The following is an 18558-nucleotide window of genomic DNA, read 5'->3' as shown; positions in this document are numbered from 1 at the left end:
TTTTGTAGAAACAGTAACTAAGGATAAAAATAGCATTCAGTGCTTTTATTGAAGAGGAACCAGACAGTTCTCTGTCCTGGAGAGGGAAAGTCAGCACCCAAGTGCCAGCAGTCCTTTTAAGGCTGTATCAGCAGTTAGTGGCTGGACCACTTGGTATTAATTTAATAAAAGGTATTATATATCACAAGCATATAAACTCGTTTGTATTAAAGCCAGATCCTATATCAGAAGAGGGTTTCTTTATACCATCCAGGAGTGAAATAGGACTTATTCTAAGTCAAGTTGAAGCATGGTCTCTAATTCAAATGGTTAGGTATGAATTTTATTCTGTTGCACACTTTGTGCATCACCTTTTAGAAAATACATCTGCTGCAATGTTTTTAGCTATGAAATGGGAATATCTGCCAAACCCTGCTCCTTTGTGAATGTTACGACTCCTCATGTCATGTGCCTGATCTTTACTAACATCCAAGAAGAGCTGCATGTGAATGCCAGTGGTGGGATGCTACTGTAATTGAGCGTTCTGCAATAGGCCCTGTGTGTCCATCTCATATGCTGATTTTCCAGGCTCCCAAAACAGTAATTGCTAAAAGAGAGCTGCCAGACGTAGATGGGAAGGGAAGTAGTGGAAGGTAGTCAACAGACTCTCAGGAGTTAGTCTTTAAATTTGTACAATAATTTGGAAATATCTACAACAAAGTTATATAGTAGGTGTTTAACACTGACCATTTAATGTATGTCTCCCTTAAAATAAGTAGCTCCAGAAGTGGAACTCTGTGATTTTTGCAGTGCTTTTTGTGCAATGGCTGCATTGGACTGAACTGTTGTATTGATGAAACTGTGGTTGATAGAATCCGTACAGTAAATTCCATCGTGGCATCTTTAGCGTTTAAATTGAATCTGCTTCTGTAAACTGCTGCCCATTAAGCCACAAGACCCTTGTGTTTTTTTCTCCCACCCTTTCCTGCAAGCTACTGTGTCCGTGGCTTGGCCTTTGCTAGGGGGTTAAGGCTGTAGGAATTGCTTTCTCGGTAGCTCATTTGTTTGCAGAGACTTTTTAATTGTCATTGACAAAATACTTCTTCTGTGATGTATTACGTTGTCTACACACATGTGAAATGTTGAACAATGTGTTTTTCTATGTGGATGCAGAATGCTCTGTCAGGTTTTTCTGATGTCTCTTTAAAATGATAGTGAATGGTATTTTGGTGACTGTGACTGTCTAATTTTAGATTTCAGCAGAGTTATGAAAGCTTTGGGAGGTCTGACTATCAAAGCGTATCTGTCAATATGATCAGCAGTAGTACCGAGATGAGCGTGCAGGCCGTAGAAGTTAAGGAAACTCAAATCTTTCTGTAGCGAATACAGAATTTACAGTTGAGGCTACCAGGTTTTGGGTTGTTTTTCATTTGTTTGTTTTGGGGGTGTTTTTTGATAGTAAGCTCTGCTCAGCAGAAAACAGTTCTTAGTTCGAGGGGAGATTTTTCTGTTTTGTTTTTACTTCAGTTTAAAAAAATACCGAAGGTAAGGGATTAAAAACCAAAAATTGCTGGTGTCTTGCAAGGAACCAGGCTAGCTGCTGTTAGTGCTGAGGACATGAGTGTGCCTTAAGAGAGTGCTTGTATTTTGGTTTTTCCTCTATACACCAGTGTCTATTTTTAAAAGTTGTTGACGTCAGGTTCCCTCCTTAGGTTTATCTTTGCTGAGATGGTTAGTGAATCCATTGAGTCTAGCTTTTACAAGACTGCACCCAGGCTGTTTTAATATCTTCCTGCCTCCATGTGTGCACAGCACCAGCAGATACTCTGGAAGAGGGTTGCCCACCCAGGTGAGAGCTGCAGTCCCAGTGGTGCCTCTCAAGTTTTGGCTGCTCTGGGTGTTGCAGTTTCGACGTCACATTACTCTGAAGCACAGCCATGGCCCAAGGATGTGACAAGTGTGAAAAGAAATGCTGCTGTCCAGCTGCTGGATGAGCACCTGCTCTGGGCTCCTGCAAAGTGGTGGGGGAGACCAACTCATCTTCAAAATCCATTCTATGGAGCAACTTTGTGCATGCTCCTTCTGCCTTCTCTTCCTCAGAAAGCACCTCCCGCTGATGAGGATTCTCTGCTGTTTCAGTTCTGCTTAGGCACAGTAATTGCTTTTTCTTTAGGAGACTTCACCTAAATTAGGAATCTTCAACCAGTGGCCTCCAGGCTGTGTGCTCTGGGCTTGGACACCGAATTCAACTTGCTTCAGCCCGCTTCCCGATGGCTGCGGGGAGGCAAGGTGGCAGCTTCCCTTCCTCTGCTGTCTCTTGCCTCCGTGTTTCTCGGTATTTTCTCTGTCCATCGTTGAGCCAGCATGCATGGAAAGATGGCTCATTGCTCTTGGGAAATGCCTTTTTCCAGGGAGGCACGCATGCATGCGGTGCTGCAGAAGGGCAGATGCGCTGCTGCCCTGCTGCGCGAGCAAAGTCCTTATAACTGTGACACTCAAATCAAGAAAGGTCCCTTTGCTGTGTAGTTGTCACAGTTGAAGACTGCCCGGATACTTAGAAGGTGTAGCAAGTTGTCTGGTAAAACAAAGATAATTGTTTCATTTTTGCTTTTGATCCATGTGAAATTTAAAAAGGCAAAAGTCAATTATTACACCCACTATTTCATCTCTTACTGTCCTTTGGAAAAGGAATTGAGGACTGACAATGTAGGCACAAACCGCAAAATGTTTAAATCTTTTCTGAAGCCTCGTTTCACATTCTCTTTTACCACTTTCTGTTGTCATTTGGTTTAACAGCATGTCAAGTCTGTAAAGCCTCATCACAGGACTGTTGCACAGTTGGTGGCTTTAGCTGCATTTTTCTTTTTAAACTGGAACTTCAAGGAGGAGATACTCAATTTATAAATGAGTGAGAAAACAGCTCTTCCTGGCTGAAAATACAGCACATTATTTCAGTGCCTGGATGCTTAAAGCAATCCATTTGTTTACCTTCACACTGAAAAAGGGCAAGTTTGCAGCATTAATTTATAGACTATAGTGCAGTAGAAACGCCTTCTTTCACAGTAACCACTTCAGAGCTGGGAGTTGAAAGCTTTGGAAAAACCTTTATTTTGATTTTTATGTTTAAGTGGAGTTGTGAATGCTTATGCTGTTGAATACTTTCCCCATTTCCCTTTTCAAAGCCTTCTAGGGAAGAGGGGCAGGGAGTTAATGCAAATAACCGCATCCTGCATTGACCTGGAGTCTCACAGCCAGTTGATTTTTGCTCTTCAGCTATGTTTTGCCCTATCTTTGCTCCAGTTTTTACTCTAAAAGGACCCATGGAAAGCAGAGTGTTACTGTGAAGGTGCCTATAAAGCACAAAGTAAACTGAGGAAGAGAAACTTGTTTTTATGTGAAGTGGTGTAAAAGACTGCTTTCCTAAATAGCAAAGCTAGCTGTTGCTGGTTTCTTTCATTTGATATAATTCCTTGGATTGTTTTCACTTGGGTCAGAGGAGGGATGCAAGGGAGCAGGGAGGCAATGCTGTACAGCAGGATGGGGCTGCTGCTTTGCCAGGTCCCCTTCTTCAAGGCTGTTGGTGCTTTGGAGGGGAGAGAGTGCATCCTAGCAGGAGAGGTACTGAGAACTAGCGACTTTGGCAGGGTGCAGGGAGGTTTTTGGCATTTCTTTCAGGTATGAGAGGCAGCATGGAAGAAAGCAGAATGTGTATTCTCAATTTGAGAGCAGTGGTAAAGTGGAGTTGGCTTCCCAATACTGACCAGGGCTGTGGACCCTGAATGCTTTGAGCTGTGGAGCAAGACTGAGCAGGTTGCCTGCTTTCCTTTACACAACCTCCTTGTTCCCCCTGCACGTCTGTGGGGCTGCAGGATGCTGAGCAGGGTCAGTGTACATCTTTGGATTTAAAAATGGCCTTTGCCACAATGTTGGGTTGCTTTTGACATTCATCATTTCCCCTGTCCAGTTTATAAGACAGCTGCAGACATCTATAACAGGGCGATTCGATGGGCATTGTAACAGCAGGAACAAGCAGGAGCTGGGAGTTCTGGTTTTGCTGCTCAGAAAAACATCTGTGCATCCACAGCCTCAGAAGTGGTGGGAAGGGAAGGGATCATTTATGAAGGGCCTTTACTTTCACAACCAGTGGCTTGTGTGTCTTTTAGAAAGAGAAGGATGAAAACCAGCAGTGATCTTAAAATGCAATGCACTGCAGAGGAACCCTCATCTACCATGTAATGAAGTGATTCTCAACAGCACCATTAAATGGGTTATTCATTTCCGTCCCCTGGGCTGGGTGTGACTGCAGGTTTCTGAAGAGCGCTTAGGTGTAGCCCCCGCATCTTGGGAGGACTGTGCTCCACTGGGATGTGGTTAGAAGAAGTGAGAGATAGAGATGCTTGGAGTATCATCCATCGCTAGGCTGGCACCATGCAGCTTGTGGCTGAATTAAAACTGTGTGTTTTATATGGTATTTTTCATTAGAGGAATGCTTCTTGTAAAAGTGAGCTATTCAAGAGATCCGCTGACTGAAAATCAGATAAATGACAGTAAATTCTTTTGTAATTGGTGAATTCCGTGTGAGAAGGCTGTGTCTGCAGCGCCTGCCACGCTGTGCTCCACAGTGCGGGTGTTTCTCTTGTTCTCAGGGAAGCAAATAACAGCCAGGTTAACGTTTGGCCAATACTTGTGTCCTTTCTGCATTGCAACCACTGTCCGTAGCATGTGGTGGAAGGCTGAGCACAAGAGATTTGTGAGTAGAGATTGAGGGGAAGTGACAGTAGCTAACCAGTGAGGCAATTAAAGATAATAATTGGAATTGGGTTAGCATATCACTGCTGGAGGTGCTTTTATTCTAATGGTGCACCCATTTCTGTTATTTTGTTTTCCATCCTCTTCAAAATTCCAAATAATTAATGTAGGATCTCTTTACTCTCTCCTCCTGTTCGCTTAAAGGTAACATGCTCGGGCCAGTACCCAGACACTGAGGAGTAAGTATGTGTATTCACAATGTAAAATGCACCTTGTGCTGCTTTAAAGTAAAGGGCTACCGTGGAAGATGGTGAGAAGATCCATCCTTCTTTGGGAATTGCTTTATTTTCCTTACCGTAGCCTTCATTAGTGCTTGCAGCACTGGGACGTGTGTGATTCTGTGGCTGCTGTCTCATGTGTCGGGTGTTTTCCGTAGGAATGGTATAAACCTTCTCTGCCATCGCTGGTGAAGCGTGTTGATGCCAGTAAAGGACACATTACACTGTTGTGCTTCACCAGACTCCTCCTAACCTTGAAACAGTCAATTTTCTCAAAAGCCTCTTCAGTCCGGAGCTACAATTAAGATGATGGTTTCCGTCATTTCTGCTGTGATTAATATTTTTAAAATAGATACACAACATCCTTTCTGAGGGACGCTGGATTTCCATGTTTTCTTCAAATGGAGCATTGAATCAAATCATCAGGATGTAAAGCAGCTGGCTGAAATATTTATATATCTAAGTGCAGGTTAGAAACTACCAGCCCTTCAAATAAAAACCCACTTATGGCTACATCCTACAGCTGTTTTCCTTAAATATTTTTAACTTCTGCTCTTGTTTTTTGAAAGGTATTTTGAGGAGCTTTGTCAACATAATTGCTTGGACTCTTCTCAAGTCTCTTCCCCGGTAGCGTATGCCCGTCTGCTTCCTGTCTTTGGTTTCAGTTTGCCTTTTCTGCTGTGGTGAGGACGCAACACTGTTTTCAGAACTGCATTTTATTTCACCATCAATGTGTGACCAGGAAAGTGCAGGTAACGCCTTTAAGGAGAAAAAAAAAAAAAAAAAAAAAAGACTGACTCTACATGATGGCCATTAAATGCTCAAAATAAACCTGGACTCATGACAAAAGAACGTCTCAAATTCTTCTTATAAGAAGCTGCAGACTGCTTGTTGATCTGCGTGTTGCAGATCTTCCAGACAGGAGTATGTCTGTTTTAAGTGAATAATATTCCTCTGGTATCTGATAGTGGTCAGGACATGATGTCTAGTTTGTTAGATACTCCACAGGAGTGGACATTTACTTCACCATCGGCCACTTACAGCAGTGAAACTGGGTATCTGCTTCATCTGCCTTGCTGTCTGCTAGTAAAATGAGAAGAAGAAATATGAAGTGTTTAAAATGTATTCATCATTGAAAATGTCAGTGTAAGCCAATGAGAGCCCTCTAGATGCTGCCTTCTGCATGAAAAGCTGATCTTCAGAGGTGGTATTGCTTGCTTCTGTAATTGACACAGAGCATTTTGCCCTAAAATTGGTGTTCCTGAAGGAATTGGTGTCCTTCAATCAAATTATCTCAGTCTGGTAATCGAGGGGCTCAGCCAGATCTTGGGTGTCTTGCTTGTTCCTTGCCTGTATGTGCACCCTGCTTCTCCTCCACAGTCTCCAGTTGACAGTGGGCCAGGACATTTGTCATCTTCTCTGTTTTGGCTTTAGGAATAGGAAGATGGTATCTTTTCTCCAAGAACGAGGCAAGATAGTTGTGGTCAGAAGTGTCTGAGTCGCAGGAGAAGGCTTCTCCCTAGCACAACTTTTTAGGGCCGGGTAATGGGTGAGGAAAGTCCAACCTGGGGTGTGTTACAGAGCCCAGGCAGTGCTCGCTAGCCTGGTAGGGAGCCAAAAGGAGGTATTTTAGTATTTTAAATATTCCACAACCTCTTTCAATAAATACCTGGGGATGGTAACTTCAAGGCATTACAGGGCTTCAGAGAGTGTGTTACAGAACAGATTTACCTCTGGAAATGGAGGGGAAACTCTTGAATGTCTTCAGCACTCCGCAGGCTTAGCAGGCTGGTGAGGGTGTGTTGGAGCACAACAAAAGCATGTGATGGATACCAGCTTCATCTGGTGAAATACAGATTTACCAGTAAGGGGAAAAATACTAATTTCTGAGAAATTTAGTTTTTTCCTTAGCGCTAGCGTGCCTTGTGATAGTACAGCTTGAAAAGGTTAAAACAATAAGGGTCATCTAACTCAGAACTTGAAAGAGGCTGAGTTTGTTCAGCCCTAGAGCTGGTAGTTGCTTTTTGCTGACAGTTATCGCTGAGAAGTGGAACAGGCTTTGCTGCTCTTTTCTGGTACGCTTCTGAACTTAATACAGAGCCTAGCACGGATCAAGTACCAGCGATGTTTGTTTCATAGCCTTATTGCAAAGAAAGCTTGCAACAAAAAAGTGTATGTTTCTGTGCATGCTTTGACTATTAGTTATTATACAGGAATAACTAAATCTCAGAGCTGCCTTTATTTGTTCCATAGTGATGAAGCAAGGTTTTTGTAGACAGTCATAGCTGCAGCAAGGCCTTGAATTTTTAACCTGAGTTCTCCCAGTCTGTGCAGATCCACAAAGCCTCTGCTAGGTGCACGTTCAGGGCATGATGCAGCTCTAACATGCAATCTTCTACGTTTATGCTTAATCAATATGTTTTTTCTTTTTTATTATAGATAAGGTAACTCTGAAGGAACAGAATCTTGGAGGTGAAGAGCACATTACATGGGATAAAGCAATGTTGCAGCTTTCTATTGCTTCCTGTAACCTTCTTTAATCCCCTGTGCCCCCACCTTTTTGAACAGCCTTGTGTTGTAGTTTTACTTTAGGATGTAGGTACTAATGTGGGATTGTGTCAGTTTGCTTCACCTCCCTGGAGCCTTTAATATTTTTGCTGGTTATCCTTAGAGACTGAGCATGCAGAGGAATCACTTCCATGCTCATTAATAGGTCTTTGAATGTCAACACAGGGATACCAGCAAGTTTGGGAGCAATAAGAGTAAAATGGTACAGGGCAAACTTTTGTCTAGGTCATTCTGTTCTTTTTTTCTATCCCCTGTTGCATATAGATAGGTCGAGGGAATAGTTGTTTAGCCTTAGAAAGTAGTTTTCCACGTCCTTTTCTCCTTGCAAACTGATGTGGGACTTCTCCGCGTTCCATAAAAGCCAATATTTGCTTTTGTGTTCTGTCTAAGGGGTCGCCTCTGTCACTCTGTTAGCTGAAGCTATAATAAGTTCTATCTCAAGCTGAATTTCCATCCATATCCACTTTGAACTCAGATTAAACTAAGTCTCAAAATTTGCCCAGAGTGGGCATTGTGGTGGGCAGGGGGTTGTTCGAAGGTTAAGCGCACTGGCACTGGTCATGCAATGGAGATGGAGCAGCTCAAGTTGCTGCAGTCACTAGTTGCTAATTGAACATCCCTGCATAGGGCAGGACTTCTTAGCGTGGTCAGATTGTGCCTTCTCCACCTGAGAAGCAAAAGGACGTGGGTTTTTTTCGAGGTGGCTACAAGAGTCGGTCCAAGGTAGAACAAGCAGTTAAGGACAAGTGGATTGTACTTACTGAGATTAGTCTCAAGCAAAGGCAAAGTTATCTTTGCCTTTATCTTATTTGGAAAGGAGCGCAGCAGGCTGTGGTGTATTTGTCAGATGATGTAGTGGTCCACAGTGTTGATCGCTAGTGTGCTGCTGATCTGAGCTAAAGGAAAATCCTCTTGAAGTAAAATGTAAATATCATAGTAATTACCTTGTCTTCCAGAAGTAACTGGAAAGTAGTTTGTCATACTAGGAAAGTTATTATGCAAAAAGTCCTGCTGTAATAGACAAAGGCTTTTTTCTCTGCACACGGAAAACAGTGCTCACAAAGCATGTTGCTTTTCATAGGATGAGGGAGTCCTTTTGTAAACGTAGGAGTCTAGTTTAGGATTAACAGAATTTCTGCAGTCTGAATGGCATCTTCTCTTGTTTTGTGAAAGAATATATCTCAGGAGCAAGTATGCTGTGTTTTCTGGTGGCTTTTCTGCAACATCATAGTCAAACGTCCATGACTTCTGCATCAGAAGGAGACTTTTATAAGTCTGTTTTAGGAGAGCAGACGAAAAGCTTTGTAGACCTCCAAAGAAAGCAAAAACTGCTGAAGTCTTTGTGGTTGGCAAGAAAAAGGAAAATCTCTATCCGTTGTATGAAATGCTGTTAACCTCCCATTTGGTTTTCCATTTTAACCATGTTAGTCATGGGGTTTTGGATGCTGAGTGCTAGGTGTTCACTCTTGGTTTATGGGAACAACAGAATAGTTAAAAATTCAGCAGTAACAAAGGCAGTGACAACTGTAAATCTGAATTCAGCTTCTGTGGATCATCACGCTGAACAGATAACCTGGTCACTTTAAACATTGCCAAGTTAGCTGTCCATGGAGGGGTATGATGCAGGCTCAGATGATTGTGATACCATGCTTTCTTTTTTTCTCCAAATCCCTCCACCCCCTTTAAGAAGATGGATAATGGAGAACAGCAAATATAAGTGAAGAGGGTATACAGAGAAGCTCTTTCATCAACTAGATTTTCTCAAATAAAAAATTATCTAAGAAGCCTGTCTAGACAGGCATCTATTTTAATGACATGCAAAGCAGAATAATACATGAATACTTTGTTACTAAAAAGACTTGTTATCTTTGAACCCTGATGTAATGTTTCTTGGAACTATTACCTTCTTGCAATATTAGATCCAAGTTTTAGAGTGGTACGGAAGTGGCAGTACATATGGTATTGCTAACACTGCCGAGCGTTAATACATAATTGACTCTATCAAACCTGATTTGGATAAAGAACGACTCCCTGATGAATCGGTCTGTTCTAGAGTTTGTATCGTGGCAAAAGCCTGCAAGGAGAGGGATGGGGAAGCTTGTCGTAAAGGATGCCACGACTGGGTGACTGGTTAACCAGCCTCTGAACCCATGGTTCTGGGCAAAATTCACCATCATCTCGCATTGTTTAGTTCATAGTCGTTATTCAGTCCTACTCTAGTAACCGGCAGTCCTCAGCCACGTTGTGGATTACAGGTGTGTACCAGCCCGATGGCTGTCTTAGTTGTCTGCACAATCAGAGGAGATGAAAAGCCAATGAACTGCATAGACTGTAGGTAGTTGTGCTCTAGTAAAATTGTATAAAGGAAGAATTAGTTCAGTTCTGTAAGTTACACCGCTGTCAAGTGTTGAGCTTTCTGGCATAGGTCCCTCTTCTCTGGCTTCCCCTCTTTCTCTGGCAGATGAGCATGGTGGAGATGCAGATCCCAGTTCTCCTTACAGGATTGCCACTGCTACTGTTGGCATTAGTGAGGATTTTTTAAGAGGAATTTTGAAGGAGTGAGTTCATGGCCCTGAGCTCCCCTTTCCCACAAGTGTTCTCCTTCCTAAATCATTCTCTGTCCCCACTCATCCCTCCTCCCATGACAGCTAATCCCTTTCCTCTCCCTGCCCTGCTCTCCCCCCTCCAGCACAGCAGGACAGTAAGGGATGCACATCTACTAACTGCGGCTAAAATGTGAAGACAAGCAGCTTGCTTATCTAGTGCAGAAATTTCTGTCTCTCAGAAGATTGTGCTAATCTTAATTATCTTTCACCTTCAGCCTAGTTAATTAGTGGTAATGAATTAACTGATGCTGGTACTCTGCTGTGATAAAGGGAGCAGATCAGCATGCCTAGCGATGTAACTTGCATATCTACACCAGCCTTTTCCCAAAATAAACACCGCCTGCTCCTTCCCTGCCTCCTCTCCCCAAAATCCAACCCAAAACAAAAGGTTTCTGACAAACATAGGTAGCAATGGCATGGGGGCAGATTGGCTTTCGGTTACAACACATGGACAAGACATACCTCAGACAGGGTGATGATGGCACGTCCCTCTTATCAGGTTACTGGAGAAGGAGCTGCACAAGTCCCTTTGCTGTTCAGATGCATCTTGGTTTCTTTGGCAGGTGAGTGCTCAGACAATGCCACCGTAGAATGCAGGCTTCGCTCTCTGCCACACTGCTGCCCTCTGGTTTCAGTAGGATCTGGGTGCTGCTGATTCTGTGATAGCGGTTTGGGTTTTTCTCCCGTGCCAGCGTGCAGGCATGAGTTGCAAAACTGGTTTTAAGAGTGGTTTACTGATGAGATCGCCAGCTTGGTTCACAAACCTGCCCCACGCTAGGGTAAGGTGTGCTGAGTTTGAAGCAGGGTAACTTAGATACACATAGGGGACCTGTGGCTAGATATTCCAACTGACATTTGCTCTTTAAAGTACTATTACAGCAAAAGCAGCTAGTTAAGATCATTCAGGTTGGAAGGGACCTCAAGAGTCCGTGTAGTCCAACCCTCTGCTGCAAGTGTGTCTTGGGTTGCTGCCGTGCACAGCCTTTTCAAACAGCTGAAAGTACGTTATTTTATCAGCGAGCTTGGAGCCTGGATGAGCCAGGTTTCCTGAAGAACATCCAAGCGAGGAGATGAGCATGAGCAGTGCAATAGCTGATTCAGTGAACCAGCTATGAGCTAGTTCTCCTGCCAAACAGGGTGGGAGGATTACAAAGGCAGTAGCAGGGTATCTAAATTTTCTCTTCGTTTCCCTTGTAATGCACCAAGCACAATTCCAGTCTGTCTTGTGCCAGTTGCCGTGAGCGGGAGTGAGCTGGTCCCCACTCACCAAGCAGCTCCCGAAGCGCTGGGATCTCCTGCTGGCTCTGGGTGTTGTTCTCCTTTGTGGAACTGAGCCAGACCGATAATGTTCCAGTAATGGAAGAGCTGGTTTTTCAGTGACTTTGAAATGAGAATTATTAAATGCTTAACACTTCCTATCTACAAAAGCCATTCTTTAAGGAGCTGGTGTAAGTTCTTTATTATAAAGGGAGGCTGAAGATGAGAGCAGAGCTGTGTTGTGTAAGCAGTTGTGCTGTGGCTTAGGAGACAAGCTTGTATCTTTATAAAGGCTTTGTACAGTAGCTTTATGATAGTTTAAATCTGCGTAGCCTGTGGAAGTTTAGTATGGAAGAAGCATGGGAAGGGGCTTATATATGTGGTTTATTATCAAATGTTTCATCCACACCATTAATGATTACAGCTGCTTTGTTGTTCTCTGTACGTGGTGCAAGGCACAGGCTTGCACGAGCACTCCCACACATTGCCCTCCAGAAAACGGGAGAGCTACAGTTGTTAACTGCAGCATTAAGCCATTTCAGTCATTAGTAAGTAGTATGGGGTTTAATGTGAAAGAGCTTTTTTTCTATTGACTCCTCCCAGTTTGTGATGGTTGTAGGTGAGCTGGAACAAAGCACTGCATGTTTTTACTTGTTTGTCTCAATCCTGTTCATGTACTGAGCAAAGTCACCCTTCGCCACTCTGGCATGCTGTTGACGTCAGTACACGTTTTTTTTTCCTTATAAGATACTCTGTTTCCCAACCATGATCTGGAATCAGCGACTAATAAAGATGAAGAGATAGTTCAGCTTTTCTGCCTCAGTCATTGCTCTCTAGGAATTGCTGTACTGTAGGACCCAGAAGATCCACTTATTTTCTGGTGCTTGTAATGAGTTTCAGGCATTAGTGACCTATATTGGATTCAAACCAATAGTTTACAGGTGAAAGCTCTACTATTGCCAATTTATTCAGCAATCCAGGCTCAGGCTGGGTTTGGAACGGAGTTTTTCAGTAAAAAAACAAATGAACCAGCTGTTCCTTGGGCAAATGTGTAATACACAGACACTTAAGCTCCTTAAATTAGCTAGTCTCATTGCAATGCTAGATTTTGTTTTGTGTTGTCTTAATTTCTCTTCCTGCAGCAAGTCTGTCTGGGGGAAGGGAAGAAGAGATGGAAATCTGCTCAGTTTTTAAGTTTTAGGCGTTTCTGAGCAATCCTCCTCAAAAGTGCTCAAAATATTAAAGAAATGGAAGGCACATCATGGGCAGAAAACAAGAAATTTGCTGCTTTTTCTGGAGAAAGAATGGTATGCAGCTTTAAAGAAATGCCAAAATTCCATTAAAATGCATTAAAACTTTTTGTGGTTTTGGATTAGTGTGGTCATATATACCTACTTCCAATAACTTTTGCAAAAGTTTACCTTTTTGTCGTTTAGGTCTCTTAAATTGCTGGCGCTTTCATGCACGGAAGGGCAAGTAAGTCCATACCCTGAACTGCTTAGGGATGGAAGCAGTAACTCAACTAGTCCTTCTTAGTGTTTTCCCTTACTAATCCAGAGAAGTATCTCCATCCTAATAATCTCAGTAGAACAAAGTTTTATGGCCTGCAGGGCAATTCATTTCAAAATGTTCCAATTCCGAGTGCTTGATGATGATCACATCTGCTTATTTTTCCACCTGAAACTCTCAAGCTGTCTCCTACATGGATAATAACCAACAAGAAGCTCTGCCTCACAGTTCCTTCCAGAATTCCCCGGTCTCCAAGTTGATATTACTTTTGAAATATTAAAATAATCCCATCCGCTGCTGTTCTAGTGTTGTATCTTCTGTTCTGTCTGACTTGAATCAAGCCTATAAAGTTAACTCCATAACTGTGTTGCAGCGTTGATATTGAATGTTGATATTGAATGACTCTAGAGCTTGCTTGACAGTCTAAGTCTTTAACTGGGAAATTTTCAGAATAATGAATCAGTCAATGAGATCTTCAAAGCACTCCTTTGTGTGTGCCTGGCACCTTAATTCTGAATGATAGAAAGTTAGAGAGGATTAGATTGGGTGGGTGAGTTGGTTTATTGGGTGGTTCTGTCATTGGCTTTCCTCAAAGGCAGTTCCTCATGTTGCTACCAGGATGTTTTGTGTCCGAGTTTGTTAAAGTCATGTCAACATCTAGAGGAGTATTTAAATACACAAAGAATACTCAGGTATATGAGGTATTGATAAGCTTAATTTGTCCTCTCCTCAATATTGTTGTAAGATCTTTTTATAACATCTTGGTCTTTCATGTCCAGTGTAGAATCCTTCACCTAGACCTGCATGCCTGCCACCCATCCCCTCTGCTGCTTTCTTCCTGAAATCTGCCCCTTTCACATGGTTTCTTTGGATGATCCAGCAGTGAAAACTGAAAGTACGGACTCACCCTCGAGGCTTTGGCAGCTGAACCTGGTCTCACTGCCTGATGCAGCGTCCAGCTGCAGCATCTGAGGAAGGAAGGGGAAGCAGGGAAGAGGAAACCTGTCTGAGTGGGGCTGCGGGAGGGCTGTCCTCGCATGGCTCCGAGCACCCTGCCCGCTGGGGGAGCGCGGTGCTGGCAGGGGAGGGCGCAGGGCTGCCTGCCTGAACTGCAGAACCTCCGTTTGCATTGCTTTTCCTTTTCGGTTTACGGGAGGCTGCATCCTTCCTATGCCATAACTGGCTGGTGAGGACCCACGTTGCCTAGGTAACAGGGAAACCTAAAAAAATAAATTCTTTTTCTTTTTTCTCTATGATTTCTCAAAATCTTGACATTCTTTTAGTGCCCCTTCCTGCTGAATAACTTCTGTGGCCCAAGTTGATGTGTCTTGCAGGAAGGATCAGAAACATGGGTCTCAATTATAACAGCAAAATTAGGAAGGATTTCGTAGTTCGGATGTTTAATTTCCTGCGTGCTTTGCGCTGCAGAAGGGACACTGCAGTGAATGCCTTGGTGAAGAGCTGCCATCTGGGTGGTGAGATAGGCCTCGCCGTGGTGGCTGCAGGTAATTCAACCACTTTCTCTCTTCCTCTCTGATAACTTGTGTTTTTCTACATCACTTAAAATAGCTCCAAACTCACCACGCCTTTGGTTAACACATTCAGCCATCATTTCGCTTTTGAACTCCAACCGACGTGACGCCCCTTCACGCTCTGCCTTTGAGTTTGTTGCTGTTTACGACATCTTGAAGGTTGTAGCAGAGCCTTGACCCTCTGCAAAGATCCCTTAACTGAAAGCCTTGTGAAGCCCAGTGGGAATTAGCTGGCTGAAGAGGACCGGGCTGTGTGTGCACAGCTTCATGTCTCCTTGGAGGTGAGGACCTATTCCTGATCTCCTCCATGGAGCTCCAGCTTGGCCTTTAGCAGGCGCAGTGTGCTGGTAAGGAGGAGGAGCCATTGTAAAGTCTCTCCTGCTTGTAATAGTCCTCTTCTGTGCTTCAATCAGTATATCCAGTCTTGAAAGCCATTGAGTGAGTGGTAGGTAACAGGACTTGAGAGTCTTAGGGACGTTTTTACCAGTACGAGTGGAAGAGTGAGGTTATCGGTGAGGTTTATGGGAACCTGTTGTTACATTAACAATTTGTTATAAAATGTTTCTCAGCCTGGGATGGGACTGTGTGGTTTTTACTGGCAAGAGGTTCCCTCTACTGTGTGTCTCTTCTTTTTTAAAAGACAGACCTCAGAGTTAGCTGCTGTTTCAGAGGATTTTTTTTAAATATTGCTTATCTGATTATGATTAAGCAATCCACTGTTTATAGCCTATGCTTTAACCTTGATGTTAGTTCAGCTTCAAATGCTGAAGAAATTCCTTAGCAAGTTTACCCCATTGTATTTAAAATTAACTCTTTGATATGCTATTCTAAAGTAGGAGCATTCTTTTTAAGATACATGGCTTTTAAAGAAAGATAAAAGTTTAGCTGCTCTGGCTAAATTTAAAGGCTGTTGAAGTTTGGATTTTTCTTTTTTTTTTTTTAGCAGCAAACTACATCTGCTTGTGTTTATGAACTGTGATCCAGAATTTAGTACTGTGACTTTTACTAAATTGACCAGGCGTGCAGAATGAAATGAGCATTGTAAAACAAAACTGAAGTGTGGGAACTTCAGGCCTCAGTCTGTAAATCACAGACAAAGTACCATGAAAGGTACGGATCCAGTACAGTTTTCATAAAAGCTGGTTTGCTCTGAGATTCATAAATGATACAAGGCTGTAATGAGTGGTATAACTATATTTTTCTGGATTTCCTTTTTTGTTTTGTTTTCTCAATAAATCTCAGGGCACAGCAGCGTTGATGCTACCAGTACAAACAGAAAAGCCTCCAAAAGCAGCTGCACCTAAAACATGGATCTTTTAGCCAAAGATTTCCCCTGTGTGTTTTCATCAACACGAATTATCCTTAAAAAAGGGGGACTTCTGTCTAAATTACGAGATGCTGCTGTCACAGAGGGCTGAGTGACACAGTATATCCCCAAGTTATAATTCTATATTGCAGTAATTTTGCTGATCAAACAGCAAAGTTTAAGATGACTGAGCGTCAGCATGAGAAAAGCTCCAACTAAAAAAAAACCCCTTAGTTTCTAACAAGGAGCAGTTGAGGGTTGTGTGCAGAACTGCCGAGTCAAAGAAATTTTTAAATATTCTGTAGCTCAAGGACTTGGCTCCTCTTCAAACAGTTCCAAGTACAAAGGGATGGGTCATCTTGCCAGTGACTGTGCCCCCTCTAGGGGCAAAAATGTGGAAATTTGCTATAGCAGGTAAATGCAAGGCAGGGGAGAAGCGTTTGCTTGGAGTGTGGATATCTGGGGGTTTTTAACCACACTGGGAAGGGATTTCTGCTGTGATTTAGGATGCAGCTTCCTCCGCATCTTGTTTTCCTGGCTCACTGCAAGAGGCGACATGCGCTGTATGCAGCAGGGCTCTGCTTTCGGGCTTCTCTTACTTTAGCTCTTAACATGTTATGAAAAAACAGGCTGCCATTTTTCCAGGGTAGTTCTTGAAACGTCTTTATAAAGCGTGTCTCACACTCTGAAGAAGTCAGCCTGTATTTGTTACTTCAGTGTTATAATTCTTGAGCTGTTCTGTGTGCGCTGAACCACTTCATTAAGAAGGAATGCTGTGTGCAAGGCAGCACACCGCTGCCCTGTCGTCCTTAACACAAACACCCAGATTATCCCTAGGAACCTCTCAGGAGTCTGAGGAAATAAAAATCACTTGAAACTTCAGGGCTTTGAATATGGGCGTCACAGATGCTGTGCAAATGTGAAGCGTGTGCTGGGTGTCACTACTGTTGCAGTGACACCGTGGTCTGTACGGAGCCACAGAGTTGTCTGACTTGGGTGGTCGTGTGTGTTTGTTCTGGCAGTGATCACTAAAACATGAGTCCTATATGAAACCGTTTCAGCAATTTTTGCATGTTTAAGAAGTTACAAAATCTTTCTTTCACAGTGGTCTTCTGCCTTCAATCTTTGCTGTTTTGCTTTTTCAGAGCTCAGGTTCAGCATTGTGTGGTTCATCCAAGTAGCATGTTCTGGGTGCACGCGTGCCCTGAACCTCAGACGGTGCTGCTGGTGAGATATTCCTCTTTTAAAGGACACATGGGGAGAACATCATCCTCCCTCATCTCTTCCTTCCTGCTGCTTTTGAAGTTTATCCTGGTTTATCTGGAGGGGAGGGTACATTTGTCCTTTAGGGGCTGCTTTGAACTGAACCCCAAGTTTCCATATGAAAACAAGGTAAAGCAATTTTTAATGAAAACTTGGGATTTAAAAAAAAAAAAAAGAAAAAAGCCTGAATTCAGACCTCATAGCTTGGATGGTTTAACAGTAGGGTAAATGCTTCTGAGCGTGACCACGTCAATGTTACATGTGAAATGCATGCATACTCATTTTTTCCCCCTCTTATCTCCTAAAGGTGCTCTTACAGAGTGTTACGATGAACTGGGCAACCGGTACCAGCTTCCCGTCTACTGCCTCGCCCCACCTATCAACATGATAGAGGAGAAGGGCGACCTGGAGACTCTGGATATTCCTGATCCCCCACCCAATTCAGGGCACGAATGCCAGCTCCGTTTGCGCCTGTCCACAGGCAAAGACCTCAAACTCATGGTCCGCAGCATGGACACGGTGTACCACATGAAGAGGCGGCTGCATGCGGTGGAGGGAGTGGAGCCGGGCAGCCAGCGCTGGTTCTTCTCGGGCAGGCCGCTGGCAGACAAAATGAAACTGGAGGAGCTGAAAATCCCAAAGGACTACGTGGTGCAAGTCATCGTGAGCCAGCCCTTAGCAAATCCCACCCCGGTGGAAAACTGATTTCTGCTTGTTTATTGATTCTTCTTTTCCTCCATCTCTGTCATGGGGTTTGTTTTCACTGCCTTCTCTTCTTTTGGTTTGTCCTGCTAATGGATTGGTTCCAAGAAATGACCAGCAAAATTCCATCTGTGATGGAGATCTGCAAAAACAAAACATAAAAATGTAAACTGGCCTTTGGGGTTTGCCTGATCTCATACCTAACACAACGGCAAGCAGCACAGGGCAAGGGCAAAGGAAGGAGCGGAAAGGGGAAGAGAAGAGGGAAGGGGGTACAAGGAGGGAGGAAAGAGATTGTAGTTCACTTAATACAAAGATGTAGTGATTCTCAAAACCGTGGGTGGTGTCCTGATCCATGGAGCCAGAGCAACAGAGAGCACTTGTATTTAAAAAAAAAAAAAAAAAAAAAAAAATTAATCAATTATAAAATTTCATATCAGCACCACATACAGTTCATGCAAGAATTGCCCGGAATAGGTCCCATGCTGCGTGTTCACGGGGATCCTTTCTGGTTTGACCTAACTCACGTGCTTTGCCCAGGCACTGCTGAGGCACAGCCAGCCCCGGGCAGTGATGCTGGGCTGGGGGCTCAGTCTCTGTCCCGCACAGGCGACTCCTGGTGATGCTCAGACCAAGCAATTGTACATTCCAAGATGGCAACGCAGTCGTGTGCCATTGCTGGCTCCCGAACTGGGAATGCAGCCCGCCGGAGCCTTAGGCAATAACTTAGTCAGTGTATACTCTCACGTACTGTACTGTAAACTTACTTGCTACAAGACTGACTTAGCCTGAAGTTTACTGGCTGGCCG

General features: G+C 43.5%; 1 protein-coding gene across 2 annotated transcripts in view; it reads left to right on the top strand.

Annotated features, from left to right (window-relative positions):
- Nucleotides 1-17840, top strand: part of UBTD2 (ubiquitin domain containing 2) — a 55219-nt gene extending 37379 nt beyond the window's left edge. For both annotated transcript variants that reach the window (XM_068409450.1, XM_068409451.1), the window contains one exon: nt 17355-17840. In XM_068409450.1, coding sequence (XP_068265551.1) covers nt 17355-17752 — 398 coding nt within the window. In that variant the 3' untranslated portion in view covers nt 17753-17840. The remainder of the gene's footprint in view (nt 1-17354) is intronic.
- Nucleotides 17841-18558: the final 718 nt, after the last annotated feature.

The sequence above is a fragment of the Nyctibius grandis genome, chromosome 10, assembly GCF_013368605.1.
Source record: "Nyctibius grandis isolate bNycGra1 chromosome 10, bNycGra1.pri, whole genome shotgun sequence".
Taxonomy (NCBI): domain Eukaryota; kingdom Metazoa; phylum Chordata; class Aves; order Nyctibiiformes; family Nyctibiidae; genus Nyctibius; species Nyctibius grandis.
The sequence above is the reverse complement of the archived record's forward strand: the minus strand, read 5'-3'. Positions and strand labels throughout refer to the sequence as shown.